The sequence below is a fragment of the Fistularia commersonii genome, chromosome 25 (assembly GCF_037954325.1).
Source record: "Fistularia commersonii isolate RoL2024-O1a breed Wild chromosome 25, RoL_Fcom_v1.0, whole genome shotgun sequence".
NCBI lineage: Eukaryota > Metazoa > Chordata > Actinopteri > Syngnathiformes > Fistulariidae > Fistularia > Fistularia commersonii.
The window spans coordinates 4,534,767-4,555,469 of record NC_141308.1 but is presented as its reverse complement, the minus strand read 5'-3'; the positions used below and the strand labels follow the sequence as shown (position 1 = coordinate 4,555,469).

General features: G+C 38.7%; 1 protein-coding gene across 3 annotated transcripts in view; it reads left to right on the top strand.

The window, feature by feature from the left end:
- LOC147218897 (adenylate cyclase type 1-like) overlaps nucleotides 1-20,499 on the top strand; it is a 40,875-nt gene extending 20,376 nt beyond the window's left edge. For 2 of the 3 annotated variants that reach the window (XM_086172032.1, XM_086172030.1), the window contains 16 exons: nucleotides 7,667-7,794; nucleotides 8,576-8,734; nucleotides 9,017-9,158; nucleotides 10,748-10,903; nucleotides 13,238-13,435; nucleotides 13,525-13,622; nucleotides 13,745-13,829; nucleotides 14,439-14,528; nucleotides 15,000-15,262; nucleotides 16,513-16,639; nucleotides 17,068-17,202; nucleotides 17,286-17,432; nucleotides 17,527-17,625; nucleotides 17,707-17,821; nucleotides 17,923-18,047; nucleotides 18,490-20,499. In XM_086172032.1, coding sequence (XP_086028158.1) covers nucleotides 7,667-7,794; nucleotides 8,576-8,734; nucleotides 9,017-9,158; nucleotides 10,748-10,903; nucleotides 13,238-13,435; nucleotides 13,525-13,622; nucleotides 13,745-13,829; nucleotides 14,439-14,528; nucleotides 15,000-15,262; nucleotides 16,513-16,639; nucleotides 17,068-17,202; nucleotides 17,286-17,432; nucleotides 17,527-17,625; nucleotides 17,707-17,821; nucleotides 17,923-18,047; nucleotides 18,490-18,909 — 2,487 coding nt within the window. In that variant the 3' untranslated portion in view covers nucleotides 18,910-20,499. The remainder of the gene's footprint in view (nucleotides 1-7,666; nucleotides 7,795-8,575; nucleotides 8,735-9,016; nucleotides 9,159-10,747; nucleotides 10,904-13,237; nucleotides 13,436-13,524; nucleotides 13,623-13,744; nucleotides 13,830-14,438; nucleotides 14,529-14,999; nucleotides 15,263-16,512; nucleotides 16,640-17,067; nucleotides 17,203-17,285; nucleotides 17,433-17,526; nucleotides 17,626-17,706; nucleotides 17,822-17,922; nucleotides 18,048-18,489) is intronic. The other variant, XM_086172031.1, reaches the window with a different exon arrangement.
- Nucleotides 20,500-20,703: the final 204 nt, after the last annotated feature.

The following is a 20,703-nucleotide window of genomic DNA, read 5'->3' as shown; positions in this document are numbered from 1 at the left end:
TGTTTAAATGTATACATTTTCTTGAGATCCTGCAGCCTTCATTTCAGCAGACTTTTCTATTTTTGAACCATTTGTTTAATAAGAATCGAACATGTGTTCATACATTTAAACAAATGATAATCGGTTCCTCAGTCATCAGGGATTATACAGATGCATATGAATACAAAAGTCCATGTAGTAATCCTCTTATCTGACCATCCCTTCAATGGACATACAGGGCTGAGGAGTAAGGAGAGAAAACGAGCTTAAACGGATATTACAAGTAACTTAATAATGACCGCATACCTCTCATATCACACTCAGAACAGGCATGGAGGGAAAAAAAAACCAAAATATATATATATATATATATATACAACAAGCAACAAAAAAAATATATACATATTTATAAAGACCTATGATCAGGCTCAGAAATGTAACAGAACTGGAGCCCAAGTATTTCATTGCTGATTTTTCAAGTTTTCCCATTTAAAAAGCATGTTGGTCTGAAATTTTTATCATTGTTACTCTTCAAATTGGAGTGATGGAATCTAAAACAAAAATCCAGAAAAACACATTGTATGATTTTAATAAAATCATACAATGTGACGTGCGGTGTGGTTCATGGCAGGTGAGGCACTGACGTCATCACAGTCAGATTTACAAACAGGAACCTACAGAGTAGCTTATTCACCATTTTATTGGCAGCATTTGACGTGTAGTGTTTAAAATAGCATATCAGCATTCTTTACATATTCAAACTGTAGCATAGAAACAAGCACATGTAAAAATAACATTATTATCCCTTACCTTTACTTAGAAATGAAGTCCATGCGCCGCTCCTTCTGAAGCATCGATAGCTTGCTAGTAGAAGTCTTCACCGTCACTGCGTGCCTCACTTAACGTCTCTTCTCAGTCGTTTTATGTTTACGAGAAACACGAAAAACACGTTACAGTTGTTGAAGAAAAACATTAGACACATCAGCTAAACTATGGAAATGTGGTTCTTCTATTAAAAGTGTTTTTTTAATAGTGACATCCACAGAGACAGCACTATGGTCTCAGTGCATAGCATGGCAGCACAGGTGGCAGAATCATTGCGCAATCCATAGTGGGTTCAGCTGGTTGCCGCGTTACCGCAGGTCTCTCGTATTAGAACAGTAAATGTGATTTTTTTTTTTTAAATGAAAAAATAAATAAACAAATAAATAAATAAAAAACAAAAAAAAACTATAAATGGTGACGCTACGTGGAAAATAACTTTATAGTACAAATCACTGAATAAATATAACTATTTAATTAATTTTTTTCATTTTGCATTTTTTTCTTTCCATAATGACAGGTGAGGCCCGGCCGCCCCTGCCTCTACTGACTGCGTGTCACTGGATTTTAAGTAATACATTTGATTGCATGACATAAGTATTTGATACATCAGAAAAACAGAACTTAATATTTGGCACAGAAACCTTGGTAGAGACAGATCAGACATTTCCTATAGTTTCTCGACCAGGTTCGCACACTGCAGAAGGGATTTTGGCCCAGTCCTCCACACAGATCTTCTCCAGATCCTTCAGATTTCGGGGCAGTTGCTGGGCAATATGGACTTTCAGCTCCCTCCAAAGATTTCCTATTGGGCTCAGTTCTGGAGACTGGCAAGACCACTCCAGAAACATTGTTTTATTTAATTTGCCGAAGTCAAATTTCAAGTAGTCAATTTGGAGTAGTCCCAGAACATATGTATGTGTGTGTGTGTGTGTGTGTGTGTGTGTGTGTGTGTGTGTGTGTGTGTGTGTGTGTGTGTGTGTGTGATCTCTCAGTAGTCCAAAACCCTGCCAACACCAATCAGACATGCTAACAAATTTGGACATGAGAAAAGGGGGTTTTGAAAAAATCTCATCTTGGCTTTGCAGTGAAACTCTTTCCAAACTGGGCTCTTCGTTAGTGTTTCACTCTCTGCATGCTTCCATTTTTCATCTGGAATTATAGTATTCATTTCCAATTTGGATTTGTGTTGAGCATCAAGACTGTTATCCATTAATTCTTCTTGTAGAATTTTATGAATATGTGAGATAACCTTATTTTTGACAACTACTTTACTTGTTTGCACAAAAAAAATGGCTCCATACTTAATGGTAAGTTACAAAGTTTGTTTCCTTCCTTTTTTTTTTTTTTTGCACATAGGCCCCTCAACTGTAGGAATTTTTCAACAGACTTTTCAAAGAATTTCTGTTATTTTCTTAGTCAGCTTACTCAGTTGAATCCTATGATGAAGCTACACAGGGAGCTGCACTGTTTTTTTTTTTCGGTTTGGAGGATCCTCATTTGGTCTTCTTGACATTTTAAATGAGTCTCATAAAATATTGCAATTAAATCAAAATGATGATCTTATATTCTTTTAATATAGCTTCTCACTATGATGGATGCTGCTATTATTGTCTGTGAACGTTTTCGCCCTTCCAAGTCATGGTCAAATTCCTTTTGTTTGTTTTTTTTTTTTTGTTGGCTTGTTTTACATTTCCTATGTCAAATTTAATCTGTGAATTTCAGGGTTCTTACAGTATGAGAGGAATGATAAAACAGATTCAAACAAATTATTCTGTATTCTATACATGGCTGGTAAAATTGGAAAAAAGGTGTGATAGTATAATGTCTTGTCCTGGGAGGTACCTGCTAAGGGTTATTACTACCGTCCTCTTGGGTACTTGGACACTTTTTTGAAGCTTTGTTGACTTACTGTAACTTTACAGCAAATAGGCTTGAACAACTAGAGCCAGTTTTGTATCTTAAGTTAAAAGAGAGGTCAGGCTGAGATGGTTTGGTCATGTACAGAGGAAGGATCAGTTCAATTCAATAAATTGTATTTGTCACCTGGGGACAATTGTGAAAACAATAGTAAATATATTGGTAGAAGAATGTTGGGATTGGAAGTGCCAGGCAGGAGGCATAGAAGAAGACCAAAGAAAAGACCTACAGATGTAGTGAAAGGAGACATGAAGATAGTTGATGTGAGAGAAGAAGATACAGAGAACAGAGTTGGGTGGAGGAGGTTCATTTTCCCTGAAGGGAAAAGCCAAAACGAAAAGAACAGTTTGACATCTTTGAATGTTTTGTTTTATTCATAAAGTGCTTTCCCACCTTTGTGACACCAAAATATTTCACAGAGTTGTCTTCTACTAATTAACTGGGCCTTAGTAGGAGTTACACTTAAATCCTGATCATAAGAAATGGCTTCTACAGACACACACAGGTCCAGAAGTATTTGGACAATGCCGCAATCTTCATGATTTGGGCTCTGCATGCCACCACATTGGATTTGAAATGAAACAACTACAATGGCATTGAAGTGTAGACTTTAAGGTTTAATTCAGGGAGTTGAACTAATGTCTATGATTAAACATGTAGGAATTGTAGCTATTTTCATACAAACGCTCCCCCAAATAACCCCAAGTAAAATGTTACTTTTTAATAGATTGTCGAGAATCCTTTGCAAGCAATGACTGCCTAAAGTCTGGAACCCATGGGCATCACCAAACACTGGGTTTCCTCCTTTGTGATGCTTTGCCAGGCCTTTACTGCATGAATTCTGAATCAAAATTCATCCTAACCCTAGCCCTTCTGTCTTTTGTCACATTATCAATAAACACAAGTGATCCAAGGCCATTGGAAGCCATGCATGCCCATGCCATCACACTGCCTCTACCATGTGTTACAGAAGATGTGGTGTGCTTTGGATCATGAGCTGTTCCAATTCGTCTCCAGACTTTCTTCTTCCCATCATTCTGGTACAGGTTGATCTTAGTCTCGTCTGTCCAAAGAATGCTGTCCCAGAACTGGTCTGGCTCCTTCAGGTGTTTTTTTTGGCAAAGTCAATTCTGGCCTTTCTATTTTGAAGCTGATTAATGGTTTGCACCTTGTGGTGAAACCTTTGTATTTACTCTCATAAAGTATTCTATTTATGGTAGACTTGGATACTGATGCACCTACCTCTTGGAGAGTGTTCTTCACTTAAGTGGATGTTGAAGGGGTTTTTATCCACTATGGAAAGGATTCTGCGATCATCCACCACTGTTGTCTTCCGTGGACGTCCAGGCCTTTTTGAGTTCCCAAGCTCAGCAGTGCACTCTTTTTTTTCCCCAAAATGTACCAAACTATTGATTTGGCCACTCCTAACATTTCTGCTATCTCTGATGGATTTCTTCTTTTTTTCAGCCTCAGGATGGTCAGTTTCACCTCCATTGAGAGCTCCTTTGACTGCATGTTGTGTGTTCACAGCAACAGCTTCCAAATGCAAACGCCACACCTGGAATCAACTCCAGGTCTTTTAACTACTTAATTGATGACAGGTTACTAAGGGAAGAGCCCAATGCAGCCTTGGTATTTTTTTGCATACTTGTACTTTTGGTCCCTTGAAAAAGAGGCGGCTACGTATCAAAGAGCTGTAATTCCGAAACCCTTGCTCCAGTTTATGGCTAAGAGTCTGCACTTTAAGCCCATATTAATTATTAGAATTGTATCCTGAATATATTTTTGTAAACAGCTAAAATAACAAAACTTGTGTCTCTGTCCAAAAATGTCTGGGGCTAACTGTATATTTTTATAATCCCTTCCTACAATGAGTATATATGTCTATTTTAAGCCTTCAAAAGATTTAGTAATTCAGTAATGGGTGTATTATAGTAAGGCCTCTATTGATAGTGTGCCGGTATTGATGTTTTCATCAAAAACAAACCATAGAGTTTGCTGATTTTTATTCAGCAGCTCATAGCAAATTCACTTGTGCTGTTACCTCACCTTTTCTTTTGTATTCATTTACTAAATGTTCCCCTGCTGTATTATTTGTCTCTTCCTTTTTGTTCGGTCCTCTTTATCCTTGTATACTGAAGTGGTTGTTAATTTGTCTCCATGAAACCACATGAAGCGCTAGTGCTGACAGCCACGCAACACCTGACCATAGGTGTTCTGTTGAAAGTAGTATCATTCGAAAATATACAAAAACACCACAACGGCTAGAGTCAAGCACATTGCACCCGTCTCTCTTCTTTGCTCATGACCGTCCAGATTTTACCCACTACGCTTCAGTCACATGATGGCTGTAATCCTGCTTGGGTCTGAATCAGCTCCTAAACACACAGTGCAGATTAGCAGAGGAAAGTACAGAGTAAGACATTTTAAGTACCGGGGCTTTCCCAGCTTCCTGCCGGTGTTGCTGTGCCTTACTGTAGCACCATCTGTTAAGGACTGTCTATGACCTGAGTGACACTTGAGAGATGTCATTAGCTTTTTCGCTATTAAGCAAACTTTTCCTGTACTAAAGTGTATTTAAATTAATTCTATATGAATGGGATTTTAGAGGTTAATCAAAATCAAGTCACAAGACACCAAAATTGTCAATTTCAAATAGATTTTCCTATTATATTCATTGAACAAGTTTGATGTCCCTTCTAAGGGCGTTCATGTGAATTTTTTCCTTCACATGTAGAGACTGCAAAGAAAATTAACAAGTTGGCAACAACAATGTGTCAGAGGGAAATATCTCTCAGTCAAAGTGTTATAATAGATGGAAAAACAGTAACTTCACGGCCATCTGTGTGCAGCTCAGTACTGAGCTAATTTCATTGACTGCGGCTTTTATAAAGTATCACCACTTCATTCTGGAAGAAAAAGCACCAGAATGGTTGACGAAAAAATCCAATATAAACTAATAGACTGTTTGCTAGAACAATTTTTCAGCATTACAGAAGTACACAAATACATATAAATCTAATCCTGGCTACCTCATTATCGATGTCATGCCATCCGGGGCGCTGCATTCAGACTTCCCACTGTCATCATCAGAAAGTGCACAGTTTTGTTCAAGAGGAAAGAAGTCTTGAGGTCACAAACAAGAAATATATAAATGTTTTTACCTCGGAGTGCATGAGCTGCTACAGGGGCCTGTGGTCTGTTTATTACGGTCAGTCAGTAATTAGATGGTTAGTTGATCAGGAACACTAGTACAAGGGTTGGAATAAGAGATAGAATGTCACAATCTCTATCTCTGATTGCCTCATTGGTTGTACATTTTTTACTCACCTGCAAAGAACTTAACAACTTTGATCCAAAACACATATCTAATGATTTGGAACAGTAAACATCTTATAGACAACTTTTAAGTTGACATGTTTCTGTGTTTCCCTACATTTAAAGTGCTGCTGCAAAAGCTGTTGTTTCTGGTTTGTCATCTTAAGATGAATCTAAATGAAATAGCTTTCAAGCCATTCTAACGACTAATGTATGGCTCATGTTCTTTCAATCATTTTTTCATGAGTACTAGTTCTGTGGGATTTAACTTGCCACTGGAATTATTGTTTCTGTTAAATGTGTTGCGCTTTCCGTCTCTAATTGTATTCCTGAAATGCTTTTTGAGCTTTTTTTGTGCCGTTACAAGTTCCGTTATGAACGAATTGCAGTTCGTCACTGTACCATATCTGCATATATGTGCATGTGACATCAGTGTCACATGCACAGATTAGCGCTCCAATAGTTGAACTGAAGCATGTGAGACCAAACACAAATCACATGAGTTACCAACAGGCTAGTGTAATTATTGTTTTGTCAAACTCACACTGCTTGCATATTAAAGATAAAGCATCTGTCTTGTCTCAAGCCTACCGATATGCATAGTTATAAGTCTTTGTGCTCTTCATATGCATGGCCAGTGAACCCTTTACCGCCATGGAAACAATAAAGGGTTATGAGACGGCGTCGACTGACACTCTGTCACCCTGGAAAAATGAATGTCTACTGCTCAAACACTTTAATATTGGCTTCTATTTGCAAGCCAACTTTTCCTGCAACTCGATACTTTCCCTGAGAAGTTAGAAAGCAACTCATCTTGTTTTCTAGTGTGACTCTCAGCTGTGTTTTTCGGTCTACATGTGAGACTTGCTTCAGTGTTGCTGTGATTTCAACATTAAATGAGTCTGCATTGGAGACCCTGGGACATCATTGTCACAAATGTAGTATTTTTACGTACCTGCATCTGTTCGGTCACGCAGATGACCATTGAACAAGACATTTTGGAGTTAAAACATTGTGCGTGTGTTAAGGGATTTGGCTGTCTCAAGTCCTCCTCTTCTGAGTAAAATTAGAATATCAACACCCCTCTCTTCTCTTAATATGTGTCCAAAATAAAACAGGTGGAAGAAATAAAATAGACACGTTAGCATCAGTGTGACAACAATCAACTATTAATAAATAATTTATTTTAACAATAATGCTGACAGATTTTAAATTTGGGTACGGGTTTCAGTGTTTACACAAAGCTCATTAATTCATGGAAAAATCCTCCATATTTGAAAGGGAAAAAAGCAACTCTCAGAATTCATTTAATTGTGTAACTAGAATGAATTAATAGCCAAAGCTACTCTCTCAATTTCTTTGAGGGATGTCTCTCAAACTAATGAGTTTAATGCATGAACTAAAATTAGATATTAGCTCTCTAAACTCTGACGGACACTTCGAACGCTACGAAATTCATCTTTGACTGAGGAGACCATCAATTATATGTACGATATATTTTCAATTGAGGTGCTGTGCTTGTGTCAGTCTGTGGTTTAAAAAACACAGAGGTCAATATGCATTTTCTTATCTGATTTGTTCTTCTAAAATTCAATCTGTCTCTCTCCCTTTGTCTTTTGATTGACAGGAGAACCATTGTCGCCGGATTAAAATCCTCGGGGATTGTTATTACTGTGTGTCTGGACTGACCCAACCCAAGACTGACCACGCTCACTGCTGTGTAGAAATGGGCCTAGATATGATTGATACTATAACGTGAGTGATCACGCGTCATTTATATTTTTACACACACAATATACACATTAAATATATATTTTACATTTGAATACCATCAAAACCATTTCATTTGATTAACATTTGAAGTGTGATATTGATATCTACTTTATTTGTCCAATAGTCTTTTTCTTAAAAAATAATGTCCACATCAGTTTGTTTTGTTTTTCGCATCTCACTGTTAAATCAAGCCAGTGATGAGAGAATACCCAGATTAGCAGTTTGATAAACCACGTGTGCTTGGAGTTCATTCTGTCACTGAACATCTGAGAAGCAGAAACACAATTGGCTGAGAAACAAAAAGAAAACACAGTTTTTTTTCCCAGGAGCTTGATTGTACTCACTCTCTCTCTACATTTTCAAAAACAGACAAAGGCACCTTTTGAGGCCACATTCTTTACAGTTATGGCAACAAAACAATTCTCTTTTGTACCGTTAATGTGTTTTTTGTTAGTTTGTTTGTTAAAGCTAAATAGAGCATTTTAAGCATTGATTTAACACAATCTAGTTTTTTATGTTTGAAAAAAAAGTCACTGCTGCTACAAATTTCATATTTTCTTTGAAGTGTAAGCTGTTAAAAATGTATTACAAACTTTAAGGCTGTTCATTACTGAGTGTCTCAGAAAATGAGATTATGCAATAAAATTAAACCGTCTGCTTATGAACACAAATAAAGGAGAGGTCAGGTAGACATAGATGAAGACGTATGGATATAAAGATGTAGAAATAGATATTCAAATTTAAATGTTCATTGTTACCGCAGGTCAGTAGCAGAAGCCACAGAAGTCAACTTGAACATGCGGGTTGGTTTGCATACGGGCCGGGTGTTGTGCGGCGTGCTCGGCCTCAGAAAGTGGCAGTACGATGTATGGTCCAATGATGTGACACTGGCCAATGTGATGGAAGCTGGAGGACTACCTGGGTCAGTATTTGACATTATCAGTGTTAATAGCAACTATGGAAAACTATTTATCACCATTTATATAGCTACTGGGCTTTAATGATACCAGTCGTTGCCTCAAGTAAAATCACAAAATTCATAATGGGAAAACCTTACCTCAATGTCACCAGTGACTCCAACAGAAAGATGTTAACATTTACAGTTACCATTTTTCCAGAAATGTATAATGTAGCTGTGCTCTGGCTTGCTCGCAAGTTACTTAATGCATATTTTATTTTCCCTGTCTGCTTCTGTGCTGCACAGAAAAGTCCACATCACAAGATCTACTCTAGAGTGCCTAAATGGAGATTATGAGGTGGAACCTGGAAATGGCCATGAAAGGAATGCCTTCCTCCAAAAACACGAAATTGAAACTTTCTTTATAGTGCCATCACACCGACGGAAGGTACCGCATTGTGATTCCTTGCAAACAAATCCTAAAAAGACAGGATTAAAATGATATGATGAGTTGATTTTTTTCATTATAATCTCTCTATAATGTCTTTTAATGAAGAGATGCGAGCAATACCTGGAGGGTGTACTTCAAGATTTACAGTAGATTCTGATAACAGATTCAAAAATGTTGTTTTCCAAGACATACACACAATGCACTTCTTGGACAAGATTTTGTTTGCATTGCACTCTACAGCATTTTCATGAATAAGAATAATTACAATAGAACATTAAATTTGTAACAGATAAAATAAAAAAATAAATAATAAACTTCACACCAGATAAAAAAATATTTGGATTTGTTCTTGCACTTAATATATTTGTTGTGTGTATCTTTCAGGCACAGTAAGATGAACATTGCACCATTTTAAGAAGCAATATATAAACTACACACACTATATATACATGATATACATTTATAGAATACATGCATGCATACTGCATATACAGATATGCTATACATATATATATATATATATACTCACATGGTACATCCAATGTTAATAAATATAAATGGAAAGTCATACAAGACTAGATTGAATGCAGGCTGAACTTGACTAGACTTTACTCCCATGCCAAGGTCTGCAGAAATGACTGTTCCTGATGTAGAACGATAATGTTGGCTGTTGTGTCTAACTTGATATGATGGAGTTCTCATATATATTTATTGTTAGTATGCTCTCACTTCCAGTTGTAATGTATTGGACTGACACTCTAAAGAGAAAGGAAAAAAAAAGCCCATGGCATCTATCATTTCAAATTTGCACAGTTCATAAAGCACACAGATATGTGTGTGGTAGTTCATACACACAAACAGGCACATGTACAGATCTGCCACAAGTTGCTGGAGAGGGAATTTCAGTCTTGTTTTTGTTTTACAACCCTCTCTTCTCTTCCTTCATCCTCTTCTAGCAGGTTGCATTATTTGCAAGACAAGGCTTGCACACAGGGAACCTATAAGATCCCAGTTGCGTGTATGTTTGTGTGATAAGCGGGGAGGGGGGGGGGGGGGGGCTCCGCTAAGCCTCTTAATGAAACTGATGGCAAGACCTCATCAGAGACATGACTCAAAGGAAGATGTGCTAAAACTAAGCTGCGTTGAATATTCTGCAACTCACTGTTATGGTACCACTGATTACACCTGGTCGGAGGGGGGAGGGGGGCAGCCAGGGTATCAATCTAATTGCGTGTTTGGTACAGCACATGACACACAAACCTTTAAATAGTTTCATGAAAGTGAAATCAAGGCAACTTAGTCCTTCAACTGTTTGAATTTCCTTTGGGCCTTTGGGACTGACCTACCTTATTTTAACCTCTTTCCCAGTTCAAATCTTGAGCCAGATATACATATATATGTGTGTGTGTGTGTGTGTGTGTGTGTGTGTGTGTGTGTGTGTGTGTGTGTGTGTGTGTGTGTGCGTGCATGCATTTGTGCACATTCACATTGTCCATGACCTGTGCTTGGAATGCAGACCCTTACATAATATTATCGTGTGGGGTATCATGATTTAATCCCTGTTCCCATTTCTTGTCCGGTGACAGATATTCCCAGGACTGATTCTTTCGGATATAAAGCCTGCCAAAAAGATGAAGTTCAAAACAGTGTGCTACTTATTAGTGCAGCTTATGCACTGCAGGAAGATGTTCAAGGCTGAGATTCCCTTCTCCAATGTCATGAACTGCGAGGATGGTGATAAGGTATTATCTCTCCGTATCTGTATTCATGTTTTTGTGTTTGTGTTAATGGGGTGGAGGCAAATCCATTTACATTTACATTTAAATCCATTGTTGTTCGTATTTACGGTTTGTAGTTGTGAAAACTTAACTCTTTGTTTGACTTCATGTGTTACTGCATTACATCATCCTGATATACAGTGGACTCTTGGTTACTGGAGCTGCATTATTTTTCAATGTTGGATTTCAATCAGTTGGTGTTTTTTGGGGCTTTTGTGCAAAAACAGAAACTTCTTTTGCGCAAAACAGAAACTTCTTTTGCAATCTTTAGAGATACAGCCATACGAGCCAATGTCTCTTGCTCAGTTCACTTGCCCTTTCATAATGTAAGCACAGGGAAAGATGTACAAGATGTATGTCAAAAGACATTCCCCTTATATATTGATACAAATGTTCAATTTAACCTTTGTGAAGTATATGCTCATAAGTCAGTGTTTTAAAGCTGATTTTGTGCAGCTTGATTATATCACAGAGGTTGTGTATACCCCAAAACGAGTATTTTAAATGTAAAAAAAAAGGGGTTGTTCACATTAGTTAGCTGACAGTTTATATATAATATTCCAATTATATATTTCAATTGGATCTTATTTTGGAACCCTAACATTAACCCTAACATAAAGCAGCTTTAACAGAACAAGTTCACACATTTAATGTAAATGGCTGTTTCACCGAGAGCTTCCAGCAATGTCTAGAAAAAAAGGACATTAATTGTATAACAAAACATTGTGCCCTAGGGCTTATAATTTCTATTTTAGCTGAAAATGTAATCCAGGATTTTAGCAGAATTTAGAAGAAGAAAAGGAAAAATATTGTGTGGCTTTGAATACGTTCATTCTTTCACACAGCAAGATGCGGAGCGAGTGTGAGATGGTCACCGAGTGCACAATCCTGTCAGCTATAATGACCTCAACATATTTCTCGAGCAAGAGAGCAATGTAGCAATTTCCACCCATATACTATCACTGGCAGCCTGGCTAAATGTCAAAGAGCGTATTTGACCTTGTGAGTCTGAAGAGAAATCCTCTGACCTGGCAGCTGTAAATGTCTTCCACCAACTGTGGTACTCCTGATGCGCTGCTGTGCTTGTGTGTGTGTGTGTCACTGGGTGGGTGGGGGTGTGTCGGTGCATGCGTGAAACCTGCCCAATAATAGTCCCCGGCAGATTCATCATCCTTTATTTTGTGACTTGATAAGGATTTAGTATACCGCTGGGTTTTAAGCCAAGGGCTGGTCGGTCATGACATTAGATTTTGGATGAAATTGCACCGTAGACTATGTAGAGTTTCTCAGTAAGTAAGCATCGTCATAATGCTATCATTACGCCCTCAGAGGCTGCATCATATAAATGTCTACCCTTAACACGTGTCCTCTTCAGCACAAGCTTCTCAAAGCATACATGAAAGGCAGTTTGCAGCAATACACACAGGGAGGGAAGTTATACACACATCTTCCACTGACTGGTAATTTCACATTCAGACCACACACTCTGCAAGTGTGTTAAATGACATATGTATTCAAGGCACGGAGAAAAGTGATATGAGGGGCAGGGGGATGCATGCGTTGCATTTTTGGTGCAGCAGACACGGCTGTAGGATGAGTTTTGTACTACAATGGCAAAAACATGGTCTGTGAGGAAAATGTAAGACTGAGATGGAAATGAAAGTTAGGAAGACATTAAAATAAATAATGAGAGGAAGGTGTTATAGAAGTAAAGACAAAAAGTAGATTTAGTGGGGATTTTGAAAAAACACAAATAGGCAGGAACATTAAATATGGAAATAACAAAATGATAAAATAAAGATATAGATAACAGAGACAAGAGAGAGAATCATGTGAAGCAGAGAGAAAGGGGTGCAAATGAAATGTAGGGAAGTGAAGGGACTCAACAAGTGAGGGTAAATAGATATTGGCTCGTAAGCAAGAAACCTGTACGTATCTCACGTAATGAAGTCATAAACTAGTGATTGTCCTGTCGCTGTCATCGAGCTAAACATTTCAAATTGGCGTCGACTTAACTTACTCAAACCCAGCAATTGGGGCATAAAAAGTCCAGAGATCAATATCACAATTGCTCTCTCTCATCCATGTGAATTCTTTAGCTTGGCTCCAGCACCAGAGATCTTTATTTTTATAGACTCAGAGGTGCATATATACATGAAGTTCAGTGTGGGGCCACTGTCATCTTCATAATATGATAATCTCTCTAACTGATCACTGTTGGTCAAAACAAGATTATAATACAGGCATCTGAGTAATTTCACTGTGTCAGATAGTCGTCTTTTTTTTTTATTCCTTTAGCGGAGAGCTATGAGGACCGCTCCACAGAAACTCAGGAACCGCTCAAATGCTAACCAGGCTAATGTGATCCAGAGCAGTCCCCGAACCCGGGTCAATCGCTACATCGGTCGGTTGATCGAGGCTCGCCAGACGGAGTCTGATACTGCCGACCTTCACTTCCTCACACTCATGTATAAATGCTCGGAGCGTGAGCAGAGGGTAAGGGACCCTCCTGGTACATTCTGTAAGAAATCATTTAACTGTCATGGATTGTGACCCACTTTTATCCGATCTATGATCTTACGAAGTACCACCAGGTTCCTGATGAGTACTTCACCAGCGCAGTGGTCCTCTCTCTGATCCTTGCAGCCTTGTGTGGCCTTGTTTATCTTTTAATCATACCGCAGTGAGTACAATCATTCATCATATGACATTTTTTAACAGCTGGTCCATCTCCATTTTTACCTCCTCTTATTTCTCTTTCATAAGTTGAAAGCTGTTTTCCCCAACTTCTTTTTTCCCTTCCAGGGGCACAGTCGTACTTGTCCTCCTCGTCTTCTGCATCTGTTTCCTGGTCGCTTGTATAATGTACCTGCATATCACAAGAGTTCAGGTATTTTTTTATCTTTTTTTAATTAAAGTTGTTTTTAACTTTTAAACTTATGCTCATCATCATTCATGTCGCAGTCACAAATTTATATCTGTGAGCATATTCTTCTTGGGCATGGAGCCTAATAGGGCTGGTAATTTTACTTCATTGTATTACAGCTATTTTTGCTGACCTAAGACAAAAAAAATGTAATTGTATTTTAGGAAAGCCTTTAAAAAATGATTCAATATTCCTTCAGTATGTAATTACCGGTGAAGCCCTTACATTAAATTCAAATTAAGATGGAAATTTATGGTTTAGTAAGTTCAGCTCTTGCTAACACTAACAGTGTGAAAGCTCCTAACCATGTGTTTTTTTATGATTTCTTGGTCAAACAGACATTCAGAATCCTTCTCTGTCTCTCTTTTGCTCTTTTCAATTTGATTTATGTTCAACCTGAATATTATTTTGCTGTTCTATTCTACACCATTTTACCAACACTTTCTTCTATTGTGATGTTCCAATGTGGCAATATATGCCTATTCATTTATTATTGGAGATCAGTTGCATGGACATAAGCTTGAATAATATAAATTCAACCAATGCTTTTATCTTTATTTCTGTGTTTCTCAGTGTTTTCCAGGGTGCCTAACCATTCAGATCCGGACCGCTCTCTGCATTCTCATAGTGCTCTTAATCTACGCTGTGGCCCAAGCATGTGTGGTAAGGGAGCAAGGCAGCAGGGAAATTGCAGTTTACAAGAAATGTCTCGCTTTACCAGCCAACCAGCAAGAAAATTGTATCAACGGGGCTGTAATTATTATCCATATTATTATGTCAAAGAACATGAGGAGGCGTTATTGTTATTCGAGTCATTTCAAGTTTGCAAATGCAACCGTAAAGTGCTCAAACATCGTCTCGCTTGCTTCTAAGTAGATGAGCGTGGTAGATGAAGGTGACTTTAGGATGCCTCAATCTGTCAGGCATTATCAGGATGTGGGAAGAATCACCAGGATGAATGTGATAACTTGTACGTGGAGGTTCTTAGTCATGGAGGTGATGGCCAATCCCAGTCAAATCTCATAGTGGCAACTGGACTAGGTTTCTTTCCTTGATGAAATTTCACCTGTAATCCGAGAGGCTTCCTCACAAATGTGTTTACTTGTTCCTATATCTCTGTGCTCATCCTTGCAGGTGGGCTGTATGCCCTGGTTGTGGGGTAGTGCCAATTCTAACAGCTCGATTATCATCATTGATGTGGACAGCGGCGCCAACCACACCATGGCAGAGTTGCCTTGCGATGGCGCCAGATATGCCTTTCTGTCCTGCGTGGTCGGCACCCTTACCTTGGCGGTTTTCCTGCGTGTCTCTTGGCTGCCAAAGATGATGCTAATGCTCCTTCTGGGAGTCCTGTATGTCACTGTGTTGGAGCTCAGTGGTTTTCGCAAGACTGCGGGGTGAGGAAGATGACACAACTTGTTGAAAAACATCAAATTCTCTCACTTGTAAAAATCAAATCTCAGTTTCTGATATTCGACAACAAAAACAAGCATCAGTCAAATATCTCAACTTAATCCGAAAGAGCCTGGAGTTTCACGATATCTAAATAACGCAAACCTAAACTTTCATTTGCTGTAAACGGTTGTATTTATAGATCAATAGAACTTCACCGATCAATTGTTTACACCACAAATATACAACGCAAAAATCTTGGATATAACAGGATGAATCTTGCAGGTTATATCCTGAAAATTGAACACAACAATTTAAATAAGCAATGCATTCATAAATTCATAACCGACTTTTTACAAACATAATGCATTTCTATCTCAGCGCATTTTTGTTGATGCAATGATGTGTTTGCAGTGATGTGTAGTACTCTGCTAAAAACCCTTTGAAAAAGTATCCTTTCTAAATGCCCAAGACTATGAGCTATAGTGAACGCCCCCCTGACACACACACACACACACACACACACACACACACACACACACACACACAAACACAGACGGGGCATTATCTTGGCCTTGGAAAGAGTGACTGTCTGTGAATGTCATGCAACAGTTTCACATTTGTTTGATCCAGCGAAGGAACAGATAACCAGAGAGATTTTACAGTTACATTTGCAAGGATGTGTACGAGTGTGTGTGTGTGTGTGTGTGTGTGTGTGTGTGCACAGATGAAGACAGGCACGCGCAGAGTCTTTGCTTTTCTGTAGCCAACACACTCTTTCATTTACCACCCTTTGAAGCAGCACATGTACTCGTTAGTTAAAGATCAAAACCCCTGGAAGGATGATGTGGGTTGGATGATAGGAGCACGTTAGCTGCTTCACCTCAGCGTCACAGGACCTGACCAACTCTATTGGCGCTTAGATCATAAATCTGCCCTTCAAAAGTGACTTTGTTTAATTTTCCAGTGTAAGGAACAATCTCTTTTGGAAAAACCTTGCTTTATTTATAACCACTTGCAGTAATTAAACTATGTGTATGTTTCTAGAGCTCGGCCACACTCAAAGCACTTGCATCGCTGTGTTTTCCTAGCCGTAATGATTTGTTTTGATGTTGAAATCTACATTTTACGTATTGCACCCATATACCTTCACGTATAATTGCTCTTGGCACTATAGGGCATCCATTCAACCCTCCCGTGCAGTTTTCTGTGTGGTCTTACCCAGTGCTGAATTGTGTGTTGGTCTCTTCCACAGTGGGGGGTCCTTCCACATCCGAGGCTATGAGCCCATCCTGTCTCTGTTGCTCTTTGTCAGTGCCCTGGCCCTCCACTCCAGGCAACTTGACCTCAAACTACGCTTGGATTTCCTTTGGGCTGTGCAGGTCAGGAAGTGTGCATCTATATGTGGTCTTGCACATGAGAGAGCCATAGAAGTTGGCCTGGAGAGGCTTGAATCTCATTATTATAATCTAACTTTTCATAGAAGCGGAAATGCTGCCATTTGGTATTTGTTATATGTAAACTCTCGGGTTTTGTGCGGAGGATTTATATTTATAGGCTGCCAGCTGTCTGTTCTTTGGCAAAAATAAGGCTTGTTTTGGCTTGGGTTTCTTTGGCATCAGAGATGTAAAAAAAATAAGACAATTTTGCATAGCACGAAGAAAAAATAAAACATTATTTAACAACAGCAATAACTGCTATTAGAGCTTCAGGAATGCATGTTGTGAGGTTTTTTACTGACCCCAGGTGGTGGAAACCTGGAACAAGCCACAGTCATCAAAACGATTTCCTGAGTATTATATTCTTTCAGGCAGAGGAGGAGAGGGATGGCATGGAAAAAGTCAAACTTGACAACAGGAGGATTCTCTTCAACCTTCTGCCTGCACATGTGGCCCAACACTTCCTGTTATCAAACCCAAGGAACATGGTGAACCTCACAAGACAGGCAGAGAGCTAAAAATATTGAAAAATAGAAAAGAAATAAAGCGATATCAATATTTTGATTAAGGTTTCTTCTTCTTCCATCAGGATCTGTACTATCAGTCATATGCACAAGTAGGTGTCCTGTTCGCCTCAATCCCCAACTTCAATGATTTCTACATCGAACTGGATGGCAACAACATGGGAGTTGAGTGCCTGAGACTGCTAAATGAGATAATTGCAGATTTTGACGAGGTGCAACGCTTGTATTCATTGAAAAAAAAAAGACAGTGAACATACCTCGACTTGGTCCTGACTTTGTGCAGTTATTTGAACGTGTCTTTTTCAGCTCATGGATAAAGAGTGCTACAAAGACATAGAGAAAATCAAAACCATTGGCAGCACATATATGGCAGCTGTGGGTCTCGTCCCCACCATTGGTACCAAGGTGACATATTGCTCTTTTTTTTTTTTTTTGCATCTGCGTGTTCTTCACTTGGAAATTAATTGTGAAATTTTCCCTTTTTAGGCCAAAAAATCTGTCTATGACCATCTTAGCACAATAGCAGACTACGCCATTGAGATGTTTGATGTTTTGGATGAAATCAACTATCAGTCATACAATGAGTTTGTCTTGAGAGTGGGTATGTCTCTTCCTTTGTATGGTATTGTATATCTCGAAATACAAAAAAAATCTATAACCGTGCTGCATCTCCCTTTACGAATATTTTTTAAATTCTTGCAGGGATCAATGTGGGCCCGGTGGTTGCGGGGGTAATTGGTGCACGGCGGCCTCAGTATGACATCTGGGGGAATACGGTTAACGTGGCCAGTCGCATGGACAGCACTGGAATACCGGGAAAGATTCAGGTACCCCGGGAAGGCTGAGGTTTTGTTGTAAATGACTTTAGAAGAGGCTTAGAAAAATATATATATGTTGTTTTATAAATGTCATCCAAAATGTCCTGAATAGACCAGCTACAAAATTATTGCACAAACAAAATGCAACCAAAGGTCTACAGTAGTGTTTTGTTAGAGTTGTATGATGCTATGCAATAAATACTACACCAAAATTGAATTGCTACAATGATAACAACCATGAGGTTCATTTCATATGTAAAATGCACTGTTATTTTAACAAAACAAAACAAAACATCATGTCAGGATGTCACCATGAGTCTTTTCCCATAACAACATATAACATAAATAATACTGCCTTGCAGAACTTGCATAATTACTAAGGAGCAAATTTTTTCCCTTCGCTAATTTGTTGAAAAAAAACTTGTGTTTATTATCCATCCGAACAAAACAGGTCACTGAAGAGGTCTATCGGATGCTGAATTCTAACTATGACCTGGTGTGTCGTGGCAAAGTAAGTGTTAAGGGGAAAGGTGAGATGATGACCTATTTCCTGGAAGGTAAGGTTCAGGGCGTGGGTACTGTAACCACTTCTTCAGTGGTGCGTTCTGCCAGCTTGGCACGCCGCATCCACTCCTGCGGCAAGACGAGCGTCCCAACCAATCTGGGCAGTGTCTCCTCGGCCGCCAGCCTGACTATTCATGCCAGCATGGGTAGCAACATTCAGATGAACACTGCCAATAGCAGCAATAGCCAAGCAGCATGCCTGCCCTCTTCCTGCGTGCCTGTGGTTGGTGAGGAGGAGGAGGAGGATGTAGAGGTGACAGAGATTGAGATTCAGGCTGTGGCAGCTATTGCAGATGTTATTGTGTAGTCAAACACAAGACATTAAACTGAGATGTTTAGTGGAAAGAAAGTCCCGGTGAGAGCTCAGAGGAGATGAGACTGTCACGGTATTTCTGACTTATCCTGAACTGCCAGTGCAACAACCATTACACTCATTCAGGATAAAAAGAAAACACCAAAAAACTTCCAGTCATCGCATGGAGATCCAGACAATCATATTTTATTCTTGGAAATGTGAACTGCTTGCCATTCTTTGAGGACAGACATACAATTGTGGACCAACGCACAACGTCTCTTCTTTAACATCTCTTTGCCAGGTGTTTAGATTTTGTGCTTCTCCTGGGTCCCTTAAATTCAGATACAATGTGCATCTTTGTTTTACATGTACAGTATATATTCCGTGTACAAGGGATACTGTATGTGCATTGATATTGAGAAAAAAGACTGATTTTGCCATTGCTTTTGCACTGTCTTTCTGAATATGCCAAGGATACATTGCATTATTTACAGTGTTGTGTTTCTTTCTGGTGCATGTAAGCATGCATGTGTATACTTGTGAATGTGTATGCATGTGTGATAAATGATGCGTTGTAGAGAAAACAGCACAAAATTACATTTTATACTCACAACTCACCCTGCAAAACAGGCTGTCACCGTTAGACTCACTTACCATGAATGGTGCATGATTTTTTTTCAATAGTTATTTGCCATAGTGACTCCTTTTGTAAGACAACCAAAGTTATGAGGTTTCCATAGTTTGTTCGTCAATTGCCTCATGCTACAAGAAACATGTGTCTGGGACATGTGTCTTCTCGAGACACCTTCAGGTGTCTGCAGGACTTTTTTTTTTTTTTTTAACTTTGATTTAAATCGAAAGCAACTTGGCTCCCATGTTTAAGCTCTGCCCTGAGTCACGGTGCCATTCAAATGTGTAAACAGAATAATATGTACTTTTGGATTTCAAAGTGGGCCAAACACAGACAGACGCATGCATCTACAATGCTATTCAGTACAGTTAGAACATATGTTTATGGAAGCAGTTATTGTCAAAACTCTACCAGTCTCAAAGTGCAAATACCTTACAGTAGCACCAATATACCCTCATCTGTGGCCCATACAAACACAAACAACACGAAAGAGAGCACAGAATTTAACCACATCAAACAACTTTTCTATTTGCCCTCACAACGCCGATGTTCCTTCGACAGTCACGCATTTCAGAGCAGATGAAGAAAAAGTGACCCAGGATCCAACAACTGTTGTCCGTCAGACACACTACACTATAATCCAGCTTGAAGTCATGTTTGAGCTATGTTTGAGTTTTCCTCAAAATCTATCAGCTTTAGCACATCTCTGCTGGCTCAGACTTTATTATAGACTATATCAGCATATTATTACTTGATCTGCAAAAGTGTAAATACATCATATTTCAAGTTTTTGCCTTACTCAATAAGCTTACAGTGATTGCAACCTGCCTTTTTAGAGATATTCACTTTAATATGCAGATTTTTTTTTGTATATAGCCAAAAGCTGTAAACTATGTTGTATCTTGTACAGTGTAAAGTTGGTTTATTGAATATTTTGTAATAAAGACAATATTGGTGTATAAAATATGAAATACATATTGTTTTGAATATTGATTCTTATCAAAGTCCAAAATCTGTTCAGTGTACAAGCAAGCGTCTACAAGTTTATATCCCAACATGATTTAGTTTCCCATCATTTTGACACAAACATTTTGACACTCAGGCAAGTCATCGTTCTTCGCAAAATCCCTGTTTTCTGCCAACCTTGTTTGAAATATTTTTCAACACGTCAGTTT